Source organism: Eretmochelys imbricata, chromosome 19, assembly GCF_965152235.1.
Source record: "Eretmochelys imbricata isolate rEreImb1 chromosome 19, rEreImb1.hap1, whole genome shotgun sequence".
Taxonomy (NCBI): domain Eukaryota; kingdom Metazoa; phylum Chordata; order Testudines; family Cheloniidae; genus Eretmochelys; species Eretmochelys imbricata.
The window spans coordinates 5103245-5124173 of record NC_135590.1 but is presented as its reverse complement, the minus strand read 5'-3'; the positions used below and the strand labels follow the sequence as shown (position 1 = coordinate 5124173).

Below are 20929 nucleotides of genomic sequence, written 5' to 3'. Positions count from 1 at the left end.
GAGATCCCCAGGATTAACCTGGGTTAGCCCTAATGGACATATAGAACTGGCATATTTCAGCAGCTCTTTCACCGCCTGAAACCTAAGACAGCAACTCATTTGTGTGTGCACATTTATCTGTTTTAACCTCTAAAATAACTCACTTCTTTTTCCTACTGACTAAATCTTCAGCTAGTTTATTACAGGATTGGCTACAAGCGTTGTCTTTGGTGTGAGATCGAAGGTGCAAATTGACCTGAGGTAAGTGACTGCTCCTTTGGGACTGGGAGTAACCTCAATATTTTGTGCTCTTTGGGTAAAGTCACCATCTGTCACAGAGTCAAGCTTGTCTGGGTGGCAAGATAGATCAGTCCTTGCACCCAATCATTCTTTGATTAGCACTTAACATGTTCACAGTGATGTATGGACACCACCAGCTAAAGATATGGACTTTTTTAAAAAATGAATTTAAAGTAGTTCCTGGTAGAACACAGGCTCCTGAGTCCCCTGACAAATTGTTGAGGTTTTACAATCACCTTTTCCTATTAGTTCAAGGTGGTTTTTCTCTCCTGTGTGAAAGACCCACACAAACAACAGAGAAAACTGGCGATAGAGGGTGCAACTGATGCTGAAAAATGCCATCATATCCAAACGTGAACAAAGAAGAGAGATCATTTTTCACTTTAACCTCTTTGTTGTCACCGTCTCAGGTGTTACTTGTGCTAATGTGTTTCCCCTCACAACACCCCTGCGAGGCAGGGCAGTATTGATACCTCTCTTTTACAAATGGGAAAAGCGAGGCACAAAGAGGTTAGAGGCTGAGTTTTTCAATGGCGCTCAAGGGAACAGGGCACCTAACTTGATTCGGCTCCCTGGCAAATTCCACCCTAAGTGACCTGCCCATAGCCACAATGAGCTGGCAATGAAGCTGGGACTGGCACCAAGAGGAAACTGACTTGGTTCTTTCAAGCTACGAGGAGTCTCGTTATTGTCAGGGATTGTAACAATGGAGTGTGTTATTGTAACACTTTAAAACAAAAATACTTGCAGACATGAGAGAGGGAGAGAAAAGAGAGTTGGTCCCAGGCACTTTCCTCATTTCTGTAAGTGCCTGAGCTCCTGCCACTTAGTGGATGATGCTCTTGTGAACTGTATGATACGGGAAACAGCTGAGCTTCAGAGAGAGTGAAGGAGCGAGAGACTGACTCTCTCAGACCTTTGTGTGAGTGGGCAATTGCTCCCCGTGGGAATAAAGAAGTCAAAGCACTGATTATTCCTGAGTAGGAAATCAATGAATTTTCATCTCTCAGTGGCTCTAAGATTTATTAGCACTTCAGGCGGGAATTGCTGGGAAGAGGGGGAAAAACAAAGATTACAAGCACATTAGCGATGTACTTTGGTTGATTTTAATTCGGTCCAGAAAGATGAATGTCAGTGCGCTGTGTGTTTTGTTTTACCCAGGATGCCTTGCACACCCTCTCCCTCTAACAGATCTCCAACAGGCATCCCCACCTACACATACACAACAGCCAGGAAATGGGGAAGCAGGAAGTTAGACTTTGACGCCCATCCGTGTTTTTTGAAAAAAAGGGTCCACTTGCCAGCACATTCTGCTCTGTGCAAACGGACGATAACAGAGATTCCTGTGAATCTGAACTGCCGCTCAATAGGGTGAATGGGACGAATCATTTTTGCAGTGGACAGACAACCAACCATGTGCCTCGCCTCTCTCCAAGCTACCGAAACAATTGCGCCCATGTGCCTGACTCCACTGATCTCCTGCCCTTAAATCTACTGAAACAAGAGTGATCAAAGATGCTCAGGACTTTGCAAGTTCGGGTTCAAATCTGGGCCACCTATTTGAAAAAAAAAAAAGTGCTTGTCAATGTCAATGAGATATTTACTCATCGTGGAGGTATCTCTCGACCACAACTGCACCTACCTTGGTAGACAAAATGAAATCCTTTGGCAGTTGCTTGACCCTTGGCACTGAACTTGATGAGGATTTGATTGGTGGTGGCTAAGGGCAATGATTCACCTAGATAGGGAGAGAGGGAAATAGACGGCAGGCATACACGCATTACAGCATCACCCCGCGAACTGGTTTACTGAGGTCTTTCTACTAAGACCTTCTCAACGTGGGAAACTTCTATGGTATAGGTTTTTCTGAAGCTGGCATGGAGGAGTCTTCTTTACACAGAGAGCACTTGTTAATTGTACCACGGGATCAGTGAGAATCTATCTCTAGAAGCACATGGCTCTCACAGCTGGGAGTTGCCTTTGGTGGGTTTCTTTTCAGGAAGGAAAAACGCAATTGCGGCTGCAATTTTAAAAAAATTTAATTTCCCTTTTTTTAAAAGACCCCAACTCAAATTCTGGAGGAAAAGGTCAGATGCACATCTTACAAAACCACTGTCCTGAGAAGTCTAATCCCTGGTGAAGATTTTCAGAAGCGATGAGCAATGAGGACAAGTTCTCAGCATGTTTTGAAAATCAGGCCCCTCTAAGGTGTCTCAAGCTAGGCTTCCCAAAAATGAAGCACCCCATATCAATGGTCTATATTGAAAAATCTTGGCCTAGATGGATTTCGCCCACTAATGGGGATCTCACACCACACACGCATCAAGGAAACAGGTTCCTTAAGTACAGCATTGGGGAGATAAAGCCAAACAAGGGATGGGTGGGTCCTGAAAATGAAGGGAAGGCAATGTTCAGTTGGACAATAACACCAGCTACGAGGGGAGAGACATTGCAATCACTTCCTGCAGGGAAGTGTGATTGTGTGTTGGCCAAGAACTGAATCAGCCTCCAGCATCACTTTGGCAAACCAGGAAGATGGTCTAAGTTACAGCAGCCCTGCCAGGGCTGCCCATGAAGAGCTTAGCAGCCTGAAACTGCTCAGGATCTACCATCGTGCTCTGCATTATGGCCCCTTTCTCCCCTGACCTTGCCACCCCCCATTTTGCAAGGGCCGGTGAGGGGCTGTGCAAAGGGCAGCCTATGGCTGACTCACGCAATGCCTGCACAGGAGGAATTCTCCCCTGCCTCGTTAAAGAGCTTTCACATCCCCTGTATGCCGCCGCACTGGTGTACATGGTGTTTAATAGAGGGAATTAATCCCTCTCTGTTTCTAAATAGCCATTCCCCAGCATGCAACATTTGGTACGTCCACGCTGCAGCCTGAAGTGAGCCTCCCAGCCCAGGTTCACGGTCAAACTGGCACGAGTCTGTGTACCTGAGCTGGGAGGTTCACTTCCAGCTGCAGTGTAGACATACCCACTGGGCCTTGCCCAACTTACCCTAACTGGTTAGCAGTGCTGCCATAGTCTCCATAGCCTGGTATCGTTGCTTGTCATTGATCAGTCAGCGCAATGACATTTTGAGAGGGAAGGCCCCATCGATTGTTACGGGGCGTCCCATCTCTGCCAGCACCGGTGACTCATCCTTACCTGTGTGAGAGCCTGAGAGCGAGCTGAGGAGCCGGGAGAGCTGGTTGGGTCCATCATGAACTTCTATGACATCATTGAGAGCGGTCTGGAAGAAGGCAAACTGCCCGAAAACCACTGTGAATGGAGAGAACGGAAGCAGTAAGGGCAAGAAGCAGGGAACACACTGCAATTCAGCGAAAGCAAACCCTCAACACTGAGATGCTTCAGCTGGACTGTCTTGAGAACCCCAGAGGAAAGTGCCTGATTGTCAGCCCTCCAGATGGAAATCCCTTATTTATCCATAAAGTGGGCACAACATGGGCAGCAGCAAGCTTCCAAAATGCTGGCTCACCAAGGATTCATAGACCAGAAGGGATCACATTATGGAGAGCCTAGCCTGGCCTCCTACATAAGACAGGCTATATAACATACAGACTCCATCATGGACCAGAACTCCATGGTGCTAGGTGCTGCCAAAACACAGAACAAAAAGCTGGTCCCTGCCCCAAAACGCTTAGGGAAAGATTTATTTCAAATTAAAAAATTGTGCCCTTAATTAAGAACATAACATAAACATGGCCATACTGAGTCAGACCAAGGGTCCATCTAGCCCAGTCTCCTGTCTTCTGACAGTGGCCAATCGCAGGTGCCCCAGAGGGTATGAACAGAACAGGTCATCATCAAGTGAGTCTGTGTATTATCAAGTGATCCATTCCCAGCTTCTGGCAAACAGAAGCTAAGGACACCATCCCTGCCCAATTCCAGCACCAAGCCCATCTGCCCTGGAAGTGATGAAAAGATATTTGAATTTCCAGTCAGTCCTAGGCACCTCTGCTAAGACTGCCAATGAGGAAGTCACTCTGTGTTCCCCATTTTATTGCTTATTTTGTAAATGCACCCAGATGACCCCAGATCCCATCCCTGGGAAAACGATAATGAGATGATCAGGCCATTTTCCAGTTGGTGTGTGCGGGTTTGACTTATTTTTGTATATTTTTCAAAATACAACAACAGTATTTTCCTCAAGACCCCAAGGCTCTATTTTTCCCCCTGAACTGTGCATTGGTACGTTGTAAACACCCAGTTACAGATTCACAGACTGTGAGGTCCCTCACTGTGTATCAACAACCAGGCTGCAATGTTTGTTACTTGCAAATTCAGTTTTACAGCGGGGCTTCTATGCTAGGACATGCAAGGGGGCTGGGCCAGCCCCCTGACACCTGCTGTCTGGAGAACCAGGAAAGGAAAGGAAATGGGATTCCTACAGTATTTGCTATTTGCAGTTTCCCACTCACTTTTAATGAAGCTATTGGAACATGGTGGGTGGGGGAAAGAAACGACTTAGCTGTCATCATACTGTAGATAGGAAGTCAGGCCACTCATCAAGAAGTTGTGCCTAGGCCACTAGATACTTGACTGATTCAAGCATAAGGATCAGCAAAAGTAGCAACAGTTGCACCTTAACAGGGCTGGACGGCACTGTGGAATGGTAACCACCTATGGTATTTTACAGCTTGGTCACTGGTCTAAATCCACCTCAAGTCAGTAAAGAGTGAAGGTCATTGTTGTGTGCTAGGTACTGAGGGGAAGAAGTTGGTAGCCCTAATTCAGTCCCAGATAGAACTGAGTGTCCTTATCCCACCTTGCTGTCTCCAGGGCTATGGTGACTGACTCCACTGTAGATCAATATAACATGGCAGCCTACAGAAGCTTGCCTTGTGGAATAAAATTTACAGGGCTTCACTCTACAGAGCTGTCAGTGCAGCAAGTTTCATGAGCCCTAAGTTCACTTTGAAAAAGAGAAAATATGTTACACAATATTAATACCCATCCATCTAGCTGTCTCAAGGGTTTCCAAGGTACATATCATGCTGGTATCCAGGCACTGTACAAAATTAAGCAACATCAGAGTCTATAACTAAAATGAAAAGGAGTACTTGTGGCACCTTAGAGACTAACCAATTTATTTTAGCATGAGCTTTCGTGAGCTACAGCTCACTTCGATAAGTGAGCTGTAGCTCACGAAAGCTCATGCTAAAATAAATTGGTTAGTCTCTAAGGTGCCACAAGTACTCCTTTTCTTTTTGCGAATACAGACTAACACGGCTGTTACTCTGAAACCTATAACTAAAATGTTGGTGCATGGATTTAATCTGGCGCTTATGCGCATTTAGGCCCTGATTCAACAAAGTACTTAAGGACGTGAATGCTCCCACATTCCGCCCAGCTCGTCCGCCCAGCTTGTTTTGCTGAATCAGGGCATAGTGCTGTCGTTGTCACAGAATAATCACCAACCCTTCCCCCGCCCAGGAGACAGAGTTTTGCTCTAGTCTCAGATTCCAATATTCCAAGCAGTAGCTTTAGCAAAACGAAGGTCACGACAAGCCTACAGGAAAAATAACATCTCAAAAGGAGTTTTGCATGAGGGAGATAGCTTTTCTCATAAGACGTTATAAATATGGTACAAGTGACCGCACCTCCTCACTGTGCATATTAGAATGGCAGAGAGCATTAGCATTCTCGCTGGGGCGACATTTCTATCTACTGCCTGTGATAGTATTTCACTTGACAGTGGCTGAATTGCAAAGATCAGTTCTAACAGCTGTATGACATTAATATTTACCTTCTAAAGATCCATTCAACAAACACGTATTTTCTGAAAGATTTTTAAAGGGCCACCAGATTGATTTTTACTCCTAGGTCTTTCTCTCTCTCTCTCTCCGTCTCACACACACACACACTGATTATTTTAGCACAACATTTAGCATAGATTTGGGCTGAATACATTTGCACTCAGATGTCTTCTGAAGGAGAAGACCGCTGCCACTGCTCCATTGCAAAAGTTAATCACTGTAAATTAAATTTTCACTTTTTTTTTTCCCCCTCAAATCAGTAACTCTCAGATTTGGTTGAGCAGCTAAAAAAAAAACTTCACAAAAATGTTGTCATTTTCTGGGGCCATTTTCCATGTATTTTCAAATTAAAAAATTTCCAATATCTCTGTACATGAAATTGAATTTACAGTCAACAGTGCCACTTTTGCCGTATTTCCCATTCCTCCCCCCCCCCCACAATAATAATACAGTCACACTCAACTGTAGAAAAGAGACTGTGGGGAACATTTTCAGCTGGTATAAACTGACTTATCTCCAGTGGCTTCAACTGAGCATTGCTGATTTATACCAGCTGAGAATCTAGCCCCCTGACTGCACGGCATATACCGTAGTCCTTCGGCACGACGACAAAATACAGGCAGATTTGTCCACTGGTGTAATTCCGAGGATAATTTGGAGACAGAACTACTCCATCTGATCCAGTATACTGACCACCACACGGTGCTGAAAGACAAAGTCAGGAAGAAATCACTGGAGCAGCTGTCATTCAAGCCCTGGCTTCAAGCATTACCCATTTTCTCCACTGCTTCAAAATACATCCAGCCATGTGCTTATGATTCTGTGCAGGGCCGGTTGCCCAAGTCTGTGATCAATTCTACATTTCAGGTGGAGCAGCACTCACTGCAAGTTCTTATTAATAACAATACCGCTTATCCTAACTCGAGTTCGTGCTTGCTTCACGTTAAATTACCACCACCATACCAGGAACTGGGTGGATGTCGAGTACAGTATGTAGCCTAATGTGTGATCTCCAGCTCTATCCATTTGATTCTAAAGCACAGGAGTTGGAGGGTTGGGTTCTTAATCTTTTCATTGTTTCTCAGCAACAGGAGACTGGCTCAGGGACCAACGCAGCACTCCCCATCCGAACATTTTCAAACCATCCATTTCTCCTGTCTGCACCCATGTTCGAGCCTCATATTTGTCTCTTGTTCAGCTCCCATTAGCAAACAGAGCTGGTCGGAAACATTTAATCAAAATAATTTTCTGATGAAAAACAGGAAAAACTTATGAGAAAAAACATTTTCCTGTTTTCTTACCAGCTCCCACCCTGGCTCAGGAAATCAATTAAGCACATGCTTAGGTACCTTCCTAAATGAGAATGGATTTCAGCACAGGCTTAAGTGGCTTCCGGAATCAGACGCTGTCTTAGGATTGCAGAATTTGTCCTGCTGGATGCGATAATCGGTTTATTCCAATACCCTGTCTTTGTCAGATGCTTCCCAAGAAGGGGTAAGAAGCCTCATAATGGACAACTACGAAGTAATTTGCATACAGAGTAAGTTTCTTTCTGACCTCAGACAGTGAGAGCTTTCATTTTTCATTCAACATTTTGTACAGGAATAAAAGCTTCCCCTCACCCCTATCAAGCTCTCTATGAAAGGGACACCTGTGCATCTGAATGGTTTGTACCATAGCGAGGCTCAGCAGCCAGCATGGACATTTCGGAGCCGGCTCCTTGCTCACCCGGCCAACCTTACCTGTGCATGTTGGCCGAGGTTTGTTCCACGTGGGTTTCCCATCCCCTCCCATTATGCATGTCAAGGTGGAGACTCCTTCGATCTCATAGCCACCATCGCAGTAGTAGGTAATTGTCGATCCCAGTTTCAGGTCTGTGCCCACTCGGGTGCCATTCTTAACTGACCCGGGATCAAAACAAGACTCCCTGGGATTTTCTGCAAAATAACATTGCAAGGAGGTTTAGTGTGTTGATTTGACTGTTTAAGATGCGCATCCTGCAGGTAAACAGTACGTGACACCAGCGAATCAGTTACAGCAGGTAACTGGGAGTCAAGATGACTGAGTCCTATTATTAACAGCTGTGTCCCTAAGGCTCTGTCTTCACTACAGAATCAGCCTGGGATCCTACTCACGTGTTGCCCCCATCCCCCCATTGTCTGCACACAAAAGCCTTTCACTTGAGTTTAGTGGTACTTTCAAGCTAGCAAAGTTGCGGGTGTGGGTGAGAGCCCAGGTTCTGCTTTCACTCAGGAGGAAACTACCAACTTTGCAGTGGCTAAATCACTCGAGTGCTGATAGTCCTCCAGTGCCTTCCCACAATCCCCCACCCCCAAAGTGCCCAGAAGGACAGACAAGATCTCTGAAAATTCACTCAGAAAGAGTCACAGAGCAGCTCAGCTTACGTGGCATGCAAAGAACCACAGGATATGCCACCAGGAGCCCTAGCAACACACATGGGGAAGTGCAGCACCAGCGAGGACCCACTAACTTGAGTACAGGCTTTGCAGCATGGCTGCTCACACCTGGGCTAGCTAACTCAGATGCCAGTCACGTGGACTAACTCTGCAGTGAAGATAAACTTTCACTCACTGGGTGTCTTTGGGAACATCACTTAGCCGCTCTATGACTCAGTTTTCCCATCTTTAAAATGGGAGAATAATATCACAAAGGATTTTGTGAGCCTTATTTACTATTTGTAAAGAGATTTTAGATCTTCAGATGAAGAGCATTTATTACATGCAAGCTCTGGAAATGGTGTGGTCTTGCTGATATTACAGGCCATTTTTTATAGGCCCTCAACTGGGTCTCTAATTTTGCACAGACATTCCGCTGTGGGCACCACAAACCATAGTCATGGAGTTAGACACTCAGGGCAAAATTTTCAAAAGTCTCTAAGTGACTTAAGTGCTTCAAAAGACTCTAAGTGACTTAAGTGCTTAGGCATTTAGAGAAATCCCAATGAAAGTCAATAGGAGTTACGCCCCTAAATCACTTGGGCATTGTTGAAGATTTCCCCCAAGTCCTATAGGGTGTCTCTACAAGTAAGCCTGGACATAAAATGATGGACGATATTAAAAACATGTCTCTGAAACCATCCCTAGGCAACTATGCTCTTCCACACAACAGGTAGATCCCAATTTCTAAACCAGCTTTTCTGATCTGGGATTCCGCTTTAGCCCATTATAACAGATGGGGGTCATCGCAAGATTTGGATCCAGATCCACGCCCGGATTTCAAACACATTCTCACACACGGAGGAATCTGGGGATATTCAGATCCCAGATTTTGGTCCAGACCCATCTCTAAATTACCGGAGAAAACACAGAGTGGTGGAGGAGGAGGGGAAATAGTGATGGGGCAAGTATTTACCGGTACCAAATCGGGCACAAAGGAAGAGCTTTTATTTCAGTAGCTGCACACATGCTTTGCTGAACTGGAGACAGAATGCAATGAACTTTGCAAACCAGAGCATGTAATTGCACGTGCGGCCTGCGAAGTAAGGGATCTATTCCCTTAATATAGTTTGGATGCACTACATCTATCCACAGTATCTCTCAGGCACCTATCAGTCTAGCATCTAACAGCTTAGTGCTCTTACCCACAGTGGTGTACAGGACCATGTGCTAGCTGGTTTGTTATCCAGATTACTGCAGAATGACTACATGCAATTAGACAAAATGAAGACATTTTTCATTCTCTTTCCCATGCTCCGCAGAGTTAAAGTCCCCATTTATATATGAAAATTCCAGTAAAGATTGCAGATCTGTCAGGCTGTGCATATTTTTCTTCTGCTTCAGAGGGACTTTTTTTAATGAAATATAATTAGGTGCCTTGATTATTCCTGTGCTTTTGTCATTTAGAAACTGCTGATTAAAGCTCAGGGCCTTTTGGTGAACAGTGGGGTCTGTGAACAATCACAATTGCCTAAGAATTATATCGTGCTGTTTTAATTTTGTTTGAAAGAAAAAAGACTCAACCCACTCCCATCAGGCCCTGCCCTGGCTTCGTTGTTTGTAGAGAAAAGCAGGATTAGCTTTGTGGTCTCCTTCTTGTGACAGCTGTGCGATTAGACAGCAGCTCAGGTAGGCAGAGAACAAAGAGTTTGAAGTGCTTCTATTAGGGACAGTTGAACTGGGCCACAAGAGGTAAAACCTCTCTTCTTCTCTACAGGGAAGCACTGTCTAGTGGTCAATGCACAGGATGAGGAGACAGAACTCCAGGATTCTTTTCCTGGCTCCGCCACTGGCTTGCTGCATGACCTTGGCCACCTCACTGCTCCTCTCTGCAACTTTATTTTCTTAACTGTAAAATGGGAAAATGCAATTTAATTGCCTTCTGGAAGTGTGTGTGCTGTGAGGCATAATTAGCCATCTGTTTGTAAAGGGCCTTGATGCTCAGACATAAGGTGGCAGAATAGTTCTGTACTCAGAAGAACTTTGTTTTTATTCCATCATTTCATGCAGTTCCAGCCTGAGTAGAAGCTGGATGCAATAAAGAGACATTAGCCATGCCGAATAGGAAGAGACCAGGCCTGGAGGTCTCATTTCACCCATGGCAATGGAGAGCATGACCACCAGGCTATGCAGTCAGACAAGGAGCCACCATTTTGTCTTCTTTAACCCTCACTCTTTGGATAATGACCACTACTGCTCAGCCAGGCTATAATAGTGAGCAGGAAGCATTCAACAATACTAAGGTTCTTCTGTATAATGTTGAGATGGTGCCAAATTATTATGAATTACTGTGGCTGACATGCATAAGTGTGGTAAGCATGAGTTTGGTATGGCTTGGTACGTCTGAATTTGCTAGAGGATTCTGGGAGCAGGATTCTCTTAGCATCAGACAGTTGGTGTGGAAATTTACTGAGAATACTGAAATTGCACTTGAATGGTTAATAAAGGCTCTATCTGTGCGTGTGTTTCAACATGAGACTTTGAAACCTGTCAGCCGATTGACCAGCTCACAAAGTAAAGAAAAAGCAAAAACAGGCCATCAGTGAGCTTGATACAGTTGACTCAGGTCAAAATAACCCCTTCTGGAGAACACCGCACTAGGGGCTCCAGTGAATGATTGATGAGAGGGGGAAACATTCATTGAGCTTTGGTCTGTGCCTGTTTTGCAGTCCCCTTCTAAAAGATTAATTAAAGAAAACCAGTAATGAAATGCCCACAGGGCATATTTCTGGGATATGTGACACCTGTGAGAACAAAAGGTATCAATGCTAAGGAGAGTACATTAGTTAGTTAGTTCCCCAATTGACATCTAAAGAGGTTTGTGACGCTAAAAGACAGAGGGTCAGGGTAGCCGAGACCCTGCTATGAGAGACTTGTGTAGGACTTTTGAATCAGAAGGCCTTGGGGTAACCAAGACCCTGTATTGGGGGACATTTGACAGACCAAGTACCTGAGGTGGGAAAAGAAGAAAAGAAAAGAAGTCTCCCTCTGGGACTGGTAGCTATACCTGCTTTTGTTTGCCAATCAGGATACTGTGTAGGCCAACACAGTTACTGAGGGTTTATCCTTGGGGAATTGACGTGTATTCTGTAACCTTTACTGCTTGTGTAACTCTTTCTCAGATAAACTACTGTGCATTAAGCATATTGAATCCGAATTTTCACTGGTACCGGTAACAGTCCGCCCAGCTGTGGGCCATTAAAGATCCGTTTTAACATATACCGCTCAAGAAACACTTGCAGGGCTGAGCGTAGCAACCTCAGCTGGAGCTGAGGCCAAAAACTGGGCCCAGACCTCATCGCTAGAACCAGTGCCAGACATTGGGGTCAAGATCAGAAGCCGAGCACCCCCTTGCACATCTGCAATGCGCCGGTGGCTCCATCGGCCTGGGAGTGAGGGGCCCCAGGCAGTGCCTGAATTTGCACCGGCAAAGCCAACCCAAGTACATCACTGCTCAGGAGACATTTGCAAAAGTAAACGCTGCACGTGCTTTTCCAAATTGTTTCTCAGTTCTGCTGGCCTTGATGCCGCTGAAATGCTAGCATTCGTTTTTGGCCTCTTCCCTAACAAGGCTGCACCCGACAGGGTTCCTCATGGCCACGTTATGCCTTTCTTGTGATTCTGAACCATTTCCCTGCATTTCATCTCACATGTTGATGTCGCCTCAACCTGCCAATCAGCCTCCCACCCAGCCGTCAGGTGCCTTAGCCATACGCTTGATCTCAGTCTCTGCTCTCGCTTTGAAAAATCATGACTTTCCATGCTCCAGTCACTCTGCTGACGGGGGCTGGCGGCTGATTGCTGAAGTGTCCCCCTGCACCTCTTTCGTTTTCTTCCTTCTTGGCTGTTTTTCTTTTCCCTGGAGAGTCCATGCCTCTAGGGACAGTATGTACCTTAGCCAGGTGTGCAGAAGATTCCCCTTGGCATGCCGATAATACCCCCCGCCCCAATCCACCACCTCCTTCATTGGCAAGTCTCTGTGACAACAGCCAGCGCTGACCTATGAATGTGTTCACAGAGCAAAATGGCAGGACTTTCTCCAGTTTAAAGAGGAGTTTGGTCCAGTGGTGGCCGCAGAGGAGCAGGAGTCAGGACTCCTGGGTTGGACACCCAGCACCACCACCAGACTCATCATGTGATCACGGGCAAGTCTTAATCTCTCTGTCCGTTGATTTGCCCGTCTGCAAAATGAGTGTCATACCTCCACAAATTCCACGTCTGTGAAGGAAGTGGCGATTGGTTCAAAACAGTGACTGAAAAGCATTTGACATCTTGCACAAAGAGAGTTTGGGTGTCTCATTCCAGTTCCAAAGGGACAGCTGTCCACATCTCTCTCTCTCACACACAGATAACTGTTCACAACCAAAATTGGCCCTCTGCCTAGCCAACGTGGCACTAAGAGCAAAGAATGAATGAGCCAAATGGGGCACGGATATAAACCTGTCCTCTGACACCTAGAGGCAGTCCTTCCCGGCCACAGCCTGGACATGCCAGTGGGACACTATGAAGGAAACTTCTGCAGCAGCTGTCTACTTTGCATCTGCTCTGCAGACAGAGGACAGTAGCTTCTAAGGCTGTTGATATGGGGCTCTTCATGACCGCTTTGAGAAGTTGCAGAAAAGAAAATAATCAGCATGAAGTATCATTTAGCAAGAAAAAAATAAAATAAGTCAGAGTGTTACCACGCTGGGCTCCTCGATTCCACACATAGCCCTCGCTGCTCAACTAGAGCCACTAGCGGGGGGTGTCACTTTTCCAGGGACAATGCCAATGCTGCCTTGAAAGAAGCACGGCCTCCATTCCTTTGGCACGGCCAGGTCACAAGACGCAAAAAAGCCGGGTGCCTTTACAATGCATATACCCGTATTTCCAAGTGCAATACAATGAATCATTCTTAGGGGCCGTTTGCACCATTCCCCCTCTTTGGGTCTCTCTGAATGCTAAACACGACTGGATGTTCTACACCACGTCCTGCCGTATATTTCTAAGCGTGCTGAAGCTCTGTGGGAATTTCCATCTTCAAAAAGGGAACACAGGAATTGTTGAAAGAATCGCCCTGTGTGTTATTTATAAGCCTGGTATGGGCAAAGCCGCTTTGATCAAGTAATAACTGACTCGCAGTGGATGGTTTGTGGAAGGGTGAAAAATAAACAGCTGTGCCTCATTTGTTTTTGGTTCCATGCCTCTTCACTTCCAGATTCCAGCCAGGAACAAGAATGGGAAGCATTCAAAGAGTGCGAGAAATGTCGTGAAATGTCTAACCGTGACATTCTATCATGCCTCCTGTACCAAAGAGGTCTGGATAAGCATCTAGGGTCAGATGCTTTGCTGAGCTTCCAGGAGGTATAGCCTGGCAAATGCAGCTTTAACCCACCTTTGTGTTAAGTTCCTGGCACAATTTAGCCAGCTCTAGGGGCTGCTCTAAGTTATGTCAGCTTCCCCAAGCCTGCCTATACCCTGCAGCGCACAAGCCAGAATTGTTGCGGCAGGAACATGTGCTACAGCCCAGCCTCTCCTGTCTCCAACTCCACCCCTGTGCTTTTCTCTGAGCTAGGGATGCAGTGAGGGGGGCAGAGGAAGAGGAACCTGTATAGGATTGTCTATAGTAACCCAACAAAGTGCCCTCCCTCGGAGCTTTTTCCTCCACCCCCTTGCAGGATGTTTATATCCCTCATATCCTGCCAGAGCTACATATAGAGGCAGAATCCCTCCACCGAATTTTGGGGCACCCCTCTGCACTAAATCTGAACAGCTTTAGGACTGATTTCAGCAGGGACTTGCTTATCTAAATTTCCCATTTGGAATGCCCCTTTTCCCTCCCCCGTTATCCCGAAGAGCATCGTTGTCCTCCAGTATTTGTGTGTTCACCTGAGACCTACATATAATGCACGCAGTTCATTTTGGATGCCACAAGCCATCATATGTTCTATACAAGCAAGATATGACAAGCTGGCAGTTTGTTCATTTTAGTTACTAGAATTACTGCGTAATGCTCAATGATTCCAACAGCCCTTCATAGTGTCACTGCAAACGAGTGTCTTCTAGCTTAGGGATTCATTTTAAATGCCGCTTGAAACTTAAATCCACTCATCATGGGCATGTTTTTCCATAGATTAACTTTCTCTCTTCCTGATGGACAATGATATAGCTTTAAGTCCTTTCTTATTCTTCTTGATGCTGCATTTAAGCTATCGTTATAGAAGAGCTAACCAATATAGATAAAGAAAGAATGGATCTCAGCCAGTGCCCAGACTGCAAATCAAACCTCTCCTGAGGTTCAGAAAAATGGAGTTACTTCCCCAAAATCCCAGTTTAGCACTTCCTCGTCCCAGCTGGGATGCAAAGTAAAAAATGCCACTGGGGTACAAAGCAGAAAGATTTGATGGCAGGCTGGCTATCTGGAGGGACTGCGTTCATGTGATCACCAAAGGCTCAGGAGGTTTGGAAAATTCAGATAAGCATCAAAGCATCCAAACTACTGGAGTGCTTACTAAAACCGAGTGCAACCTTGGATCCTTTTGAGGTTCAGCAACGGCTATGAATGAACCAGTGTCTTTCTTCAGTCCTCCAGAGAAGTCATCATAATGCTGAATCTGGGACAAAAGCCCTTTGCAAGTCAACAGCTTGTGATGCCATCTCTACCAGAGTGTGACTTCAGAGCAGGGTCTTGATGAACAAGCAGAGACACAGGGTAAATTTTAGCATTTGGAGGAAAAAGAGCTAACAAATAGCAATAAGAATTTTTTTTTTGCAATTTTTTTATGTAAGGGGTTTCTCCTCCACAGCAGCGTGGTTTTCAGGAGCATGCTGGGTGCACCCAGGATGTTGAGCTCTTCTGAAAATCTGGCTCCAATTCTGGGTGGTGAGCACTGGAAAATCCTGCTGTGGGTTCTTTGGAAATTTAGGCTCCACATGCATAAGCACAAGCTAAAAATGTAATCAGTTGAATGGGGAATACAGGGACGCTGGGTCCTGTGTTAATGAGAACAAGTCACTCCTGTCTCGTAGCAAAAGTGAGAGTGGGGAATGGGGAGTGTATAGCAAGATGCACATTAACAGGATGATGGTTGCTTTCAAAGCAGTCTCCTCAACCATGCTGATTCTGTCCCCGAGGCCCTGCCTACGCACAAAAGTTGTGCTGTTTTAACTACACTGGTATGGTGAAAGCAGTACCAACCCCAGTGTGGAAGCAGTTACACCAGTATAAAGTACTTAGACCAGTATAGCTTGTTCCTGTGTAAGAGAAGGGGAGTAAACTATACCGGCACATACGTTACAGATGTCTGCTGGCATAAGTGTATTGATCAGGGATGTAAAGCAAAACAGAGTGAATAATGGATTTTTCAGTTTGGGGACAGAAATGAAAAATCTGGGGTGGGGAGGGAATGTATTTTGATTTGAACTGAAAAAATTTTTATTGAAAATTTTTCAGCAAATCAAAAAATGACAGGAAAAAAGGAGTACACCAAAACTTTTCCATTTACTAAAATATATATATATATATATAGAGAGAGAGAGAGAGTTTTTTGTTTCAATTCGGCTGTTTTTCAGGTGCTTGTCATGCCATTTGGGGTATTCTTGTAAAAAAACTCGCCAAATTTGAATTAGAAACACCATTTTGAAATGAAAAATCAAAACGAAACGTTTCAAAACAAAAAAGTCAAAACATTTCAAAATGGTCACAAGTAAGCAGTTGTACTTTAAACAAAAAATATTTCTTTTCCTCAGCCAAAGCTTTTTGTTGAATTCTGCCTGAATTTACAAATAGTTTCAGTGCACGAAAAAATGCATTTTTGGAAGAAAAATCTATTTGCCCAAATTATTTTGCCCAGCTCTAGTGTGAAGAAGTGGGATCCCTGACTAGCATAGCTGTGTCATTGAAGTAATCCTAAGACAGACACCTTGCGTACCAGCAAACCTGCACTTTTAGCTTGCTTCGCTTGGGGGAGGGGGCGCTGAAATAAATGATACTGGCAAAAGCGCAGTTTGTTGGGATAAGCGTATAGCTATGCTAGCAAAGCACTCTTAGTATAGATCTGGCCTAAGATAACTTCATACCTATACGCATCCACATTTTGCCCTCTCCCTGCTGTGCCCAGCACAAGTTCTTGCAGAAGCAGATCCAAAACCATGATGTTTCTACATGTTTTTTTTCCTTCCCCTACCCACCATGAAAGTTGCCCTTTCAGAGCCATCGGTCCCTGAATCAATTTAACATGAAGAGCTGGGGTTGTTTGAAATTCACCTGACGTGTTGTAGCTCAAGGCTAGCAATCTGATCCCAGTCCCCGAGAAGATGTTGGATTTCCAAAAGGGGCTGGTGGATGGTTGTGGCGTCTTTCCCTGCACATTACTAGTGGAGGATTACAAAGTCCCCGGTAATTGGACTGATTCGTCTGTGGCTGATATCGCTGAGAGATGTAGCTTGGGGATGACAGTGAAGTCTGTCTATGGACTGTGGGACTGACCATATGCATTGAGATGTTACAAACAAGCCAGCATCTTTGAACTGTACTTAGCATTCTGCTCTGGCAATAAGCCCAACGAGATACTTGATTTCTCTTTCATGTGCTCTCCTTTTTTTTCCCCTTCTTTTTCTTCTTTCTCCAATTCCCCAAAGTTCCATTTTCTGCAGCTTCTCAAACTCTAATTGCTGTCTCCTTCTAATGCATGGGGAAGTTAATGAGCAAAGTTAAAGCCTCATTCTTTTCTCCCAGCAGTTTGGCTTTGTGGGAAGTATGTAGGCGTGATTAACTCTGTAGGCATGTTTAGGGAAAAAAAATAACACTGTACAACAGCCCTAATTTAATGAGGCCACCTTTTGTTCACTATATTTTGGCTGCCAAAAAGGGGGGGAATGGAGACAAAACCAAAGACCTTCATTTATATTAAAAGAATTCTAATTAAAGGCTGGAAATTTTTTAATTTGTTCAATTTTAAGAGCCGCTAATTACTATTGTCTTATTAGTTTATAGCTAGTTACTGGAGATGCGTCCATTCATTCAGGATGAGAAATGGACAGGATTTGCCATGTCTGACTATAATACTACTTAGCTTTTCAGCTGTAGACCTCAAAACATTTTCCCTAGAAATGGGTGCACTAGGCAGGGGAACAGGCCGAAGGTAGAGAGGAAAGGGAGGTTCCGAGGTGGCGTCTGGCGAGAGGTCGCTGCAGAGTGAAGAAGTGTCCCCATCCAGGTGCAGACCCCCAAGGACATGGGCCCGGGGAATAGTTTCCCCACAGTGAGCGGTGGAACCCCCAACCCTGGAGGCAGTATCATCACCCCCATTTTACAGATGGGCACACAGAAAGGGGATGAGATTTGGCTCAGGACATTCGGCAGGTCAGTGGCAGCGTTTGTATCCCCATCTAGCACCCTATTCACTAGATCATACCGCTTCCATGTATAGGTTTGGGCCAGCAACTCTAGCATTCTGTCTCTGATGCATTTGAAAGCGGGCAAGCCTTCCCAATGGTGCACCTCATCTGAATCTGGAGGAGGTGTGTTTGAGGAGTCAGTTCTTTTTAGCCCCTACTTCTACCATGTCCTAATTACCCCCTCTGCATAGGCCTGGCTTCCTCTCTCTGTCCCCATCAGCTGCTGGTGAGCAGCGGGGTGCTTTTGGAACAGCAGACTCACTGTAGCTGGGCATGTAAAGCCCACTGGCAGTCTAAGCCCTTTCTTTCCATAGACGCTTGAATCAATACCTCCTCCCAGGAATCCATCACTCACAAAATAACAGCCTGGCTTGGACAGGGGACCTGACGACAAAAATGTCCTAGCAGAGGCAAAAAGAACAGGAGGACTTGTGGCACCTTAGAGACTAACAAATTTATTTGAGCATAAGCTTTCGTGAGCTACAGCTCAAATAAATTGGTTAGTCTCTAAGGTGCCACAAGTCCTCCTGTTCTTTTTGTGAATACAGACTAACACGGCGGCTCCTCTGAAACCTAGCAGAGGCAGCATCTCAGCTTGAAATTTCACAGGAATGAGCGAACGGGGCAGGACATGTTCTATTATTGCCAATTGTTGCATCCCTGGCAACACCCTTCTACTCCTTGCTCCACCTCTCAAACCATCCACGTGCTCTGCAAGAACTGGGCAGCGAGGTTCTCATTCTTCTGGGCTCTGCACTATAAAGAAACATTCCATGATTTCTATACATCATTTCTCTGCCTTTGGCACAGCAGGCTGAGTTTTATATTTCCCCCCTGAAACTTCAACTAAAATGCCAGCTGGTTGTGATGGAATACTCTGCAATGACAGGCAGGCTGTGGTGGCAAAAAAGAAATCTCACATCCCTGTGAATTATGGGAGCCAAGGAGAGGATCCCAAATGCAAATGCATGGCTGTTCCAAAGATCCACTTGACTTGTAGCACTGTCTACACTAGTTTCAGTCATCAGAGAATCATAGAATATCAAGGTTGGAAGGGACCTCAGGAGGTCATCTAGTCCAACCCCCTGCTCAAAGCAGGACCAATCCCCATCTAAACCAGGTCCATTCCCATCAGAGAGGGGACAAACCTGAAAAGGCTGGTTTGGTGGGGAGGGAGGGTGTTCAGTGCAGAGAACTGGGCAGCAGGAGTATTGTGTACTATTCCCTGTTCTCTCACTGACTCAATGTGAAGCCATTTAGTTTCTCTGTCCCTTCGTTTCCCCATCTGTAAAATGGAGATGATCGTACGGAGGGATTCTAAGGTGACAGAGGTCACCTCAGTCTCAGGAGGGAGAGGTGAGGCTAAATCGCCATTGGCTGCGAGAGCCCCAGCTGGAAAGCGCCGAAAAGATGCAAAGTGCCACGGGCCCAGTTCGCTGCTGCCCTGCACCTCATGCAGTCATCAACACCACTACTAAGGGAGTGCCACGTGGGTATAAAATGCCATCCTGTCAGAATGGGACCCTTTCACATTCGCTCGGCACGGACGTGAAAAAGTGCACAACGTGCGGGGCAGGGGCGAATTGGGCCCTATATTTTGACAGCGCTCCTAGAGAATTGATATGGCCAAGCTTGCGGTTATGCAAGCTGCCGGAGACATATGTGCAGACCACCACGGACACGTATGAGAGTAGTACAATGGTCGTGAGAAGCAATTGCAGCTACCGTGATCCATTCACTGTGAGGGTAGGTCTACAGTACACCCAGGCTCAGCCTGAAGCCTATTCCTATTTGTGATTTAATGGACACCTTGACACAGGGGATTAGGGGAGAGGCTCCATGGAGCATGCTTTTCGCTGAGACATTACATTGAACCGCAAAGATAAATACAAACTGGAAAGGGACTTAGAACAATGGAGGGCCGCATGAGAAGAAAATGGTTTACAAATCAGCTGACAAAAGACAGGATACAGATGGTGCTTTGTTGAACGGGGCATGGTGAAACCAGAAAAACAAGATGGTACAGAGCTAACGTCTGTGCAACATTTCAGATACTTTGGTCTCAGTGTTGAGCTATGATGGGACTGCGGATGCAGATGTTAGGAGTCGCATGAAGAGCATTTGGTGCAAATGTAAGGGTTGATGGGAACTCTCTGAGATAACGAGATGCCAAGTAAACTAAAGAGCAAAGTATATAAGACAATGATTAGGGTGGCCACGATGTATAGGTCAGAATGCTGGCCAACAAGGAAGAAAGAAGAACAGCTATGACACAACACTGAAATGAGAACGCTCAGGTGGATGCTGGGTAAGACAAGAACTGATTGGCTGTGCAGTGCCATGGCATGAGTCAGGATGCAAATAGCCTCCATCATGGAAAAGTTGAGGGAGTATCAACTGAGCTGGCTTGGTCATGTGAGCTGATGAGATGGGTGATGGCCAGAGCCAAGACTGGGTAGTCATGGGACAAAGACCATGAGGAAAACCTAGAAAGAGGTGGTTCTAGACACCAGAGGAGGACATGAAGAAAGTCAGCATCAGCTTAAAAGAGGAAGTTGATAGGAATACTTGGAGATGAAGAACAAGAACCACTGACCCTGACTAATGGGACGCGGCAAAGTCAAAGAAGAAGAAGAAGAATTTTGATGGCAGTTCAGTTACTTCTATGAAGTTTAACCAAACTTTGCCAACCTCTTGGAATTATAAATCTGAGCTGGAAGTCTCAGATGGACAACACTAGATTCACAGAGTTTCTTGTTTCTGATGAGCCTGAAATAACCACTAGAAAAGCCTTCCTGGAATGTTACTGCATTTTTCCTCAGATCCGCATGAGATCCCGATCACCACACCACTCAAATGGCCCCACCACGAGAAGAATGCATTAAGCCCACAACACAACACCTATTGGCCCATGTGGCTCTTTGCTCGGGTTCAATCAGACTGTTTGGCTGTGGGCATGACTAGAGGAGGTCTGACAGAGAAAACCCAGAATACCTGAAGGCTAAAGCAGAACAGACGCTTCACTGGTGGGCACCAGTACAAAACCTCATGATGG

The 20929-nt window shown here is 45.5% G+C and overlaps 1 protein-coding gene across 1 annotated transcript in view; it reads right to left on the bottom strand.

The window, feature by feature from the left end:
• Window positions 1-20929, bottom strand: part of CSMD2 (CUB and Sushi multiple domains 2) — a 536402-nt gene that overhangs the window by 111735 nt on the left and 403738 nt on the right. The window contains exons 30-33 of the mRNA XM_077837745.1: window positions 7783-7977; window positions 6629-6745; window positions 3429-3542; window positions 1922-2017 (exon numbers count right to left, since the gene is read on the bottom strand). Coding sequence (XP_077693871.1) covers window positions 1922-2017; window positions 3429-3542; window positions 6629-6745; window positions 7783-7977 — 522 coding nt within the window. The remainder of the gene's footprint in view (window positions 1-1921; window positions 2018-3428; window positions 3543-6628; window positions 6746-7782; window positions 7978-20929) is intronic.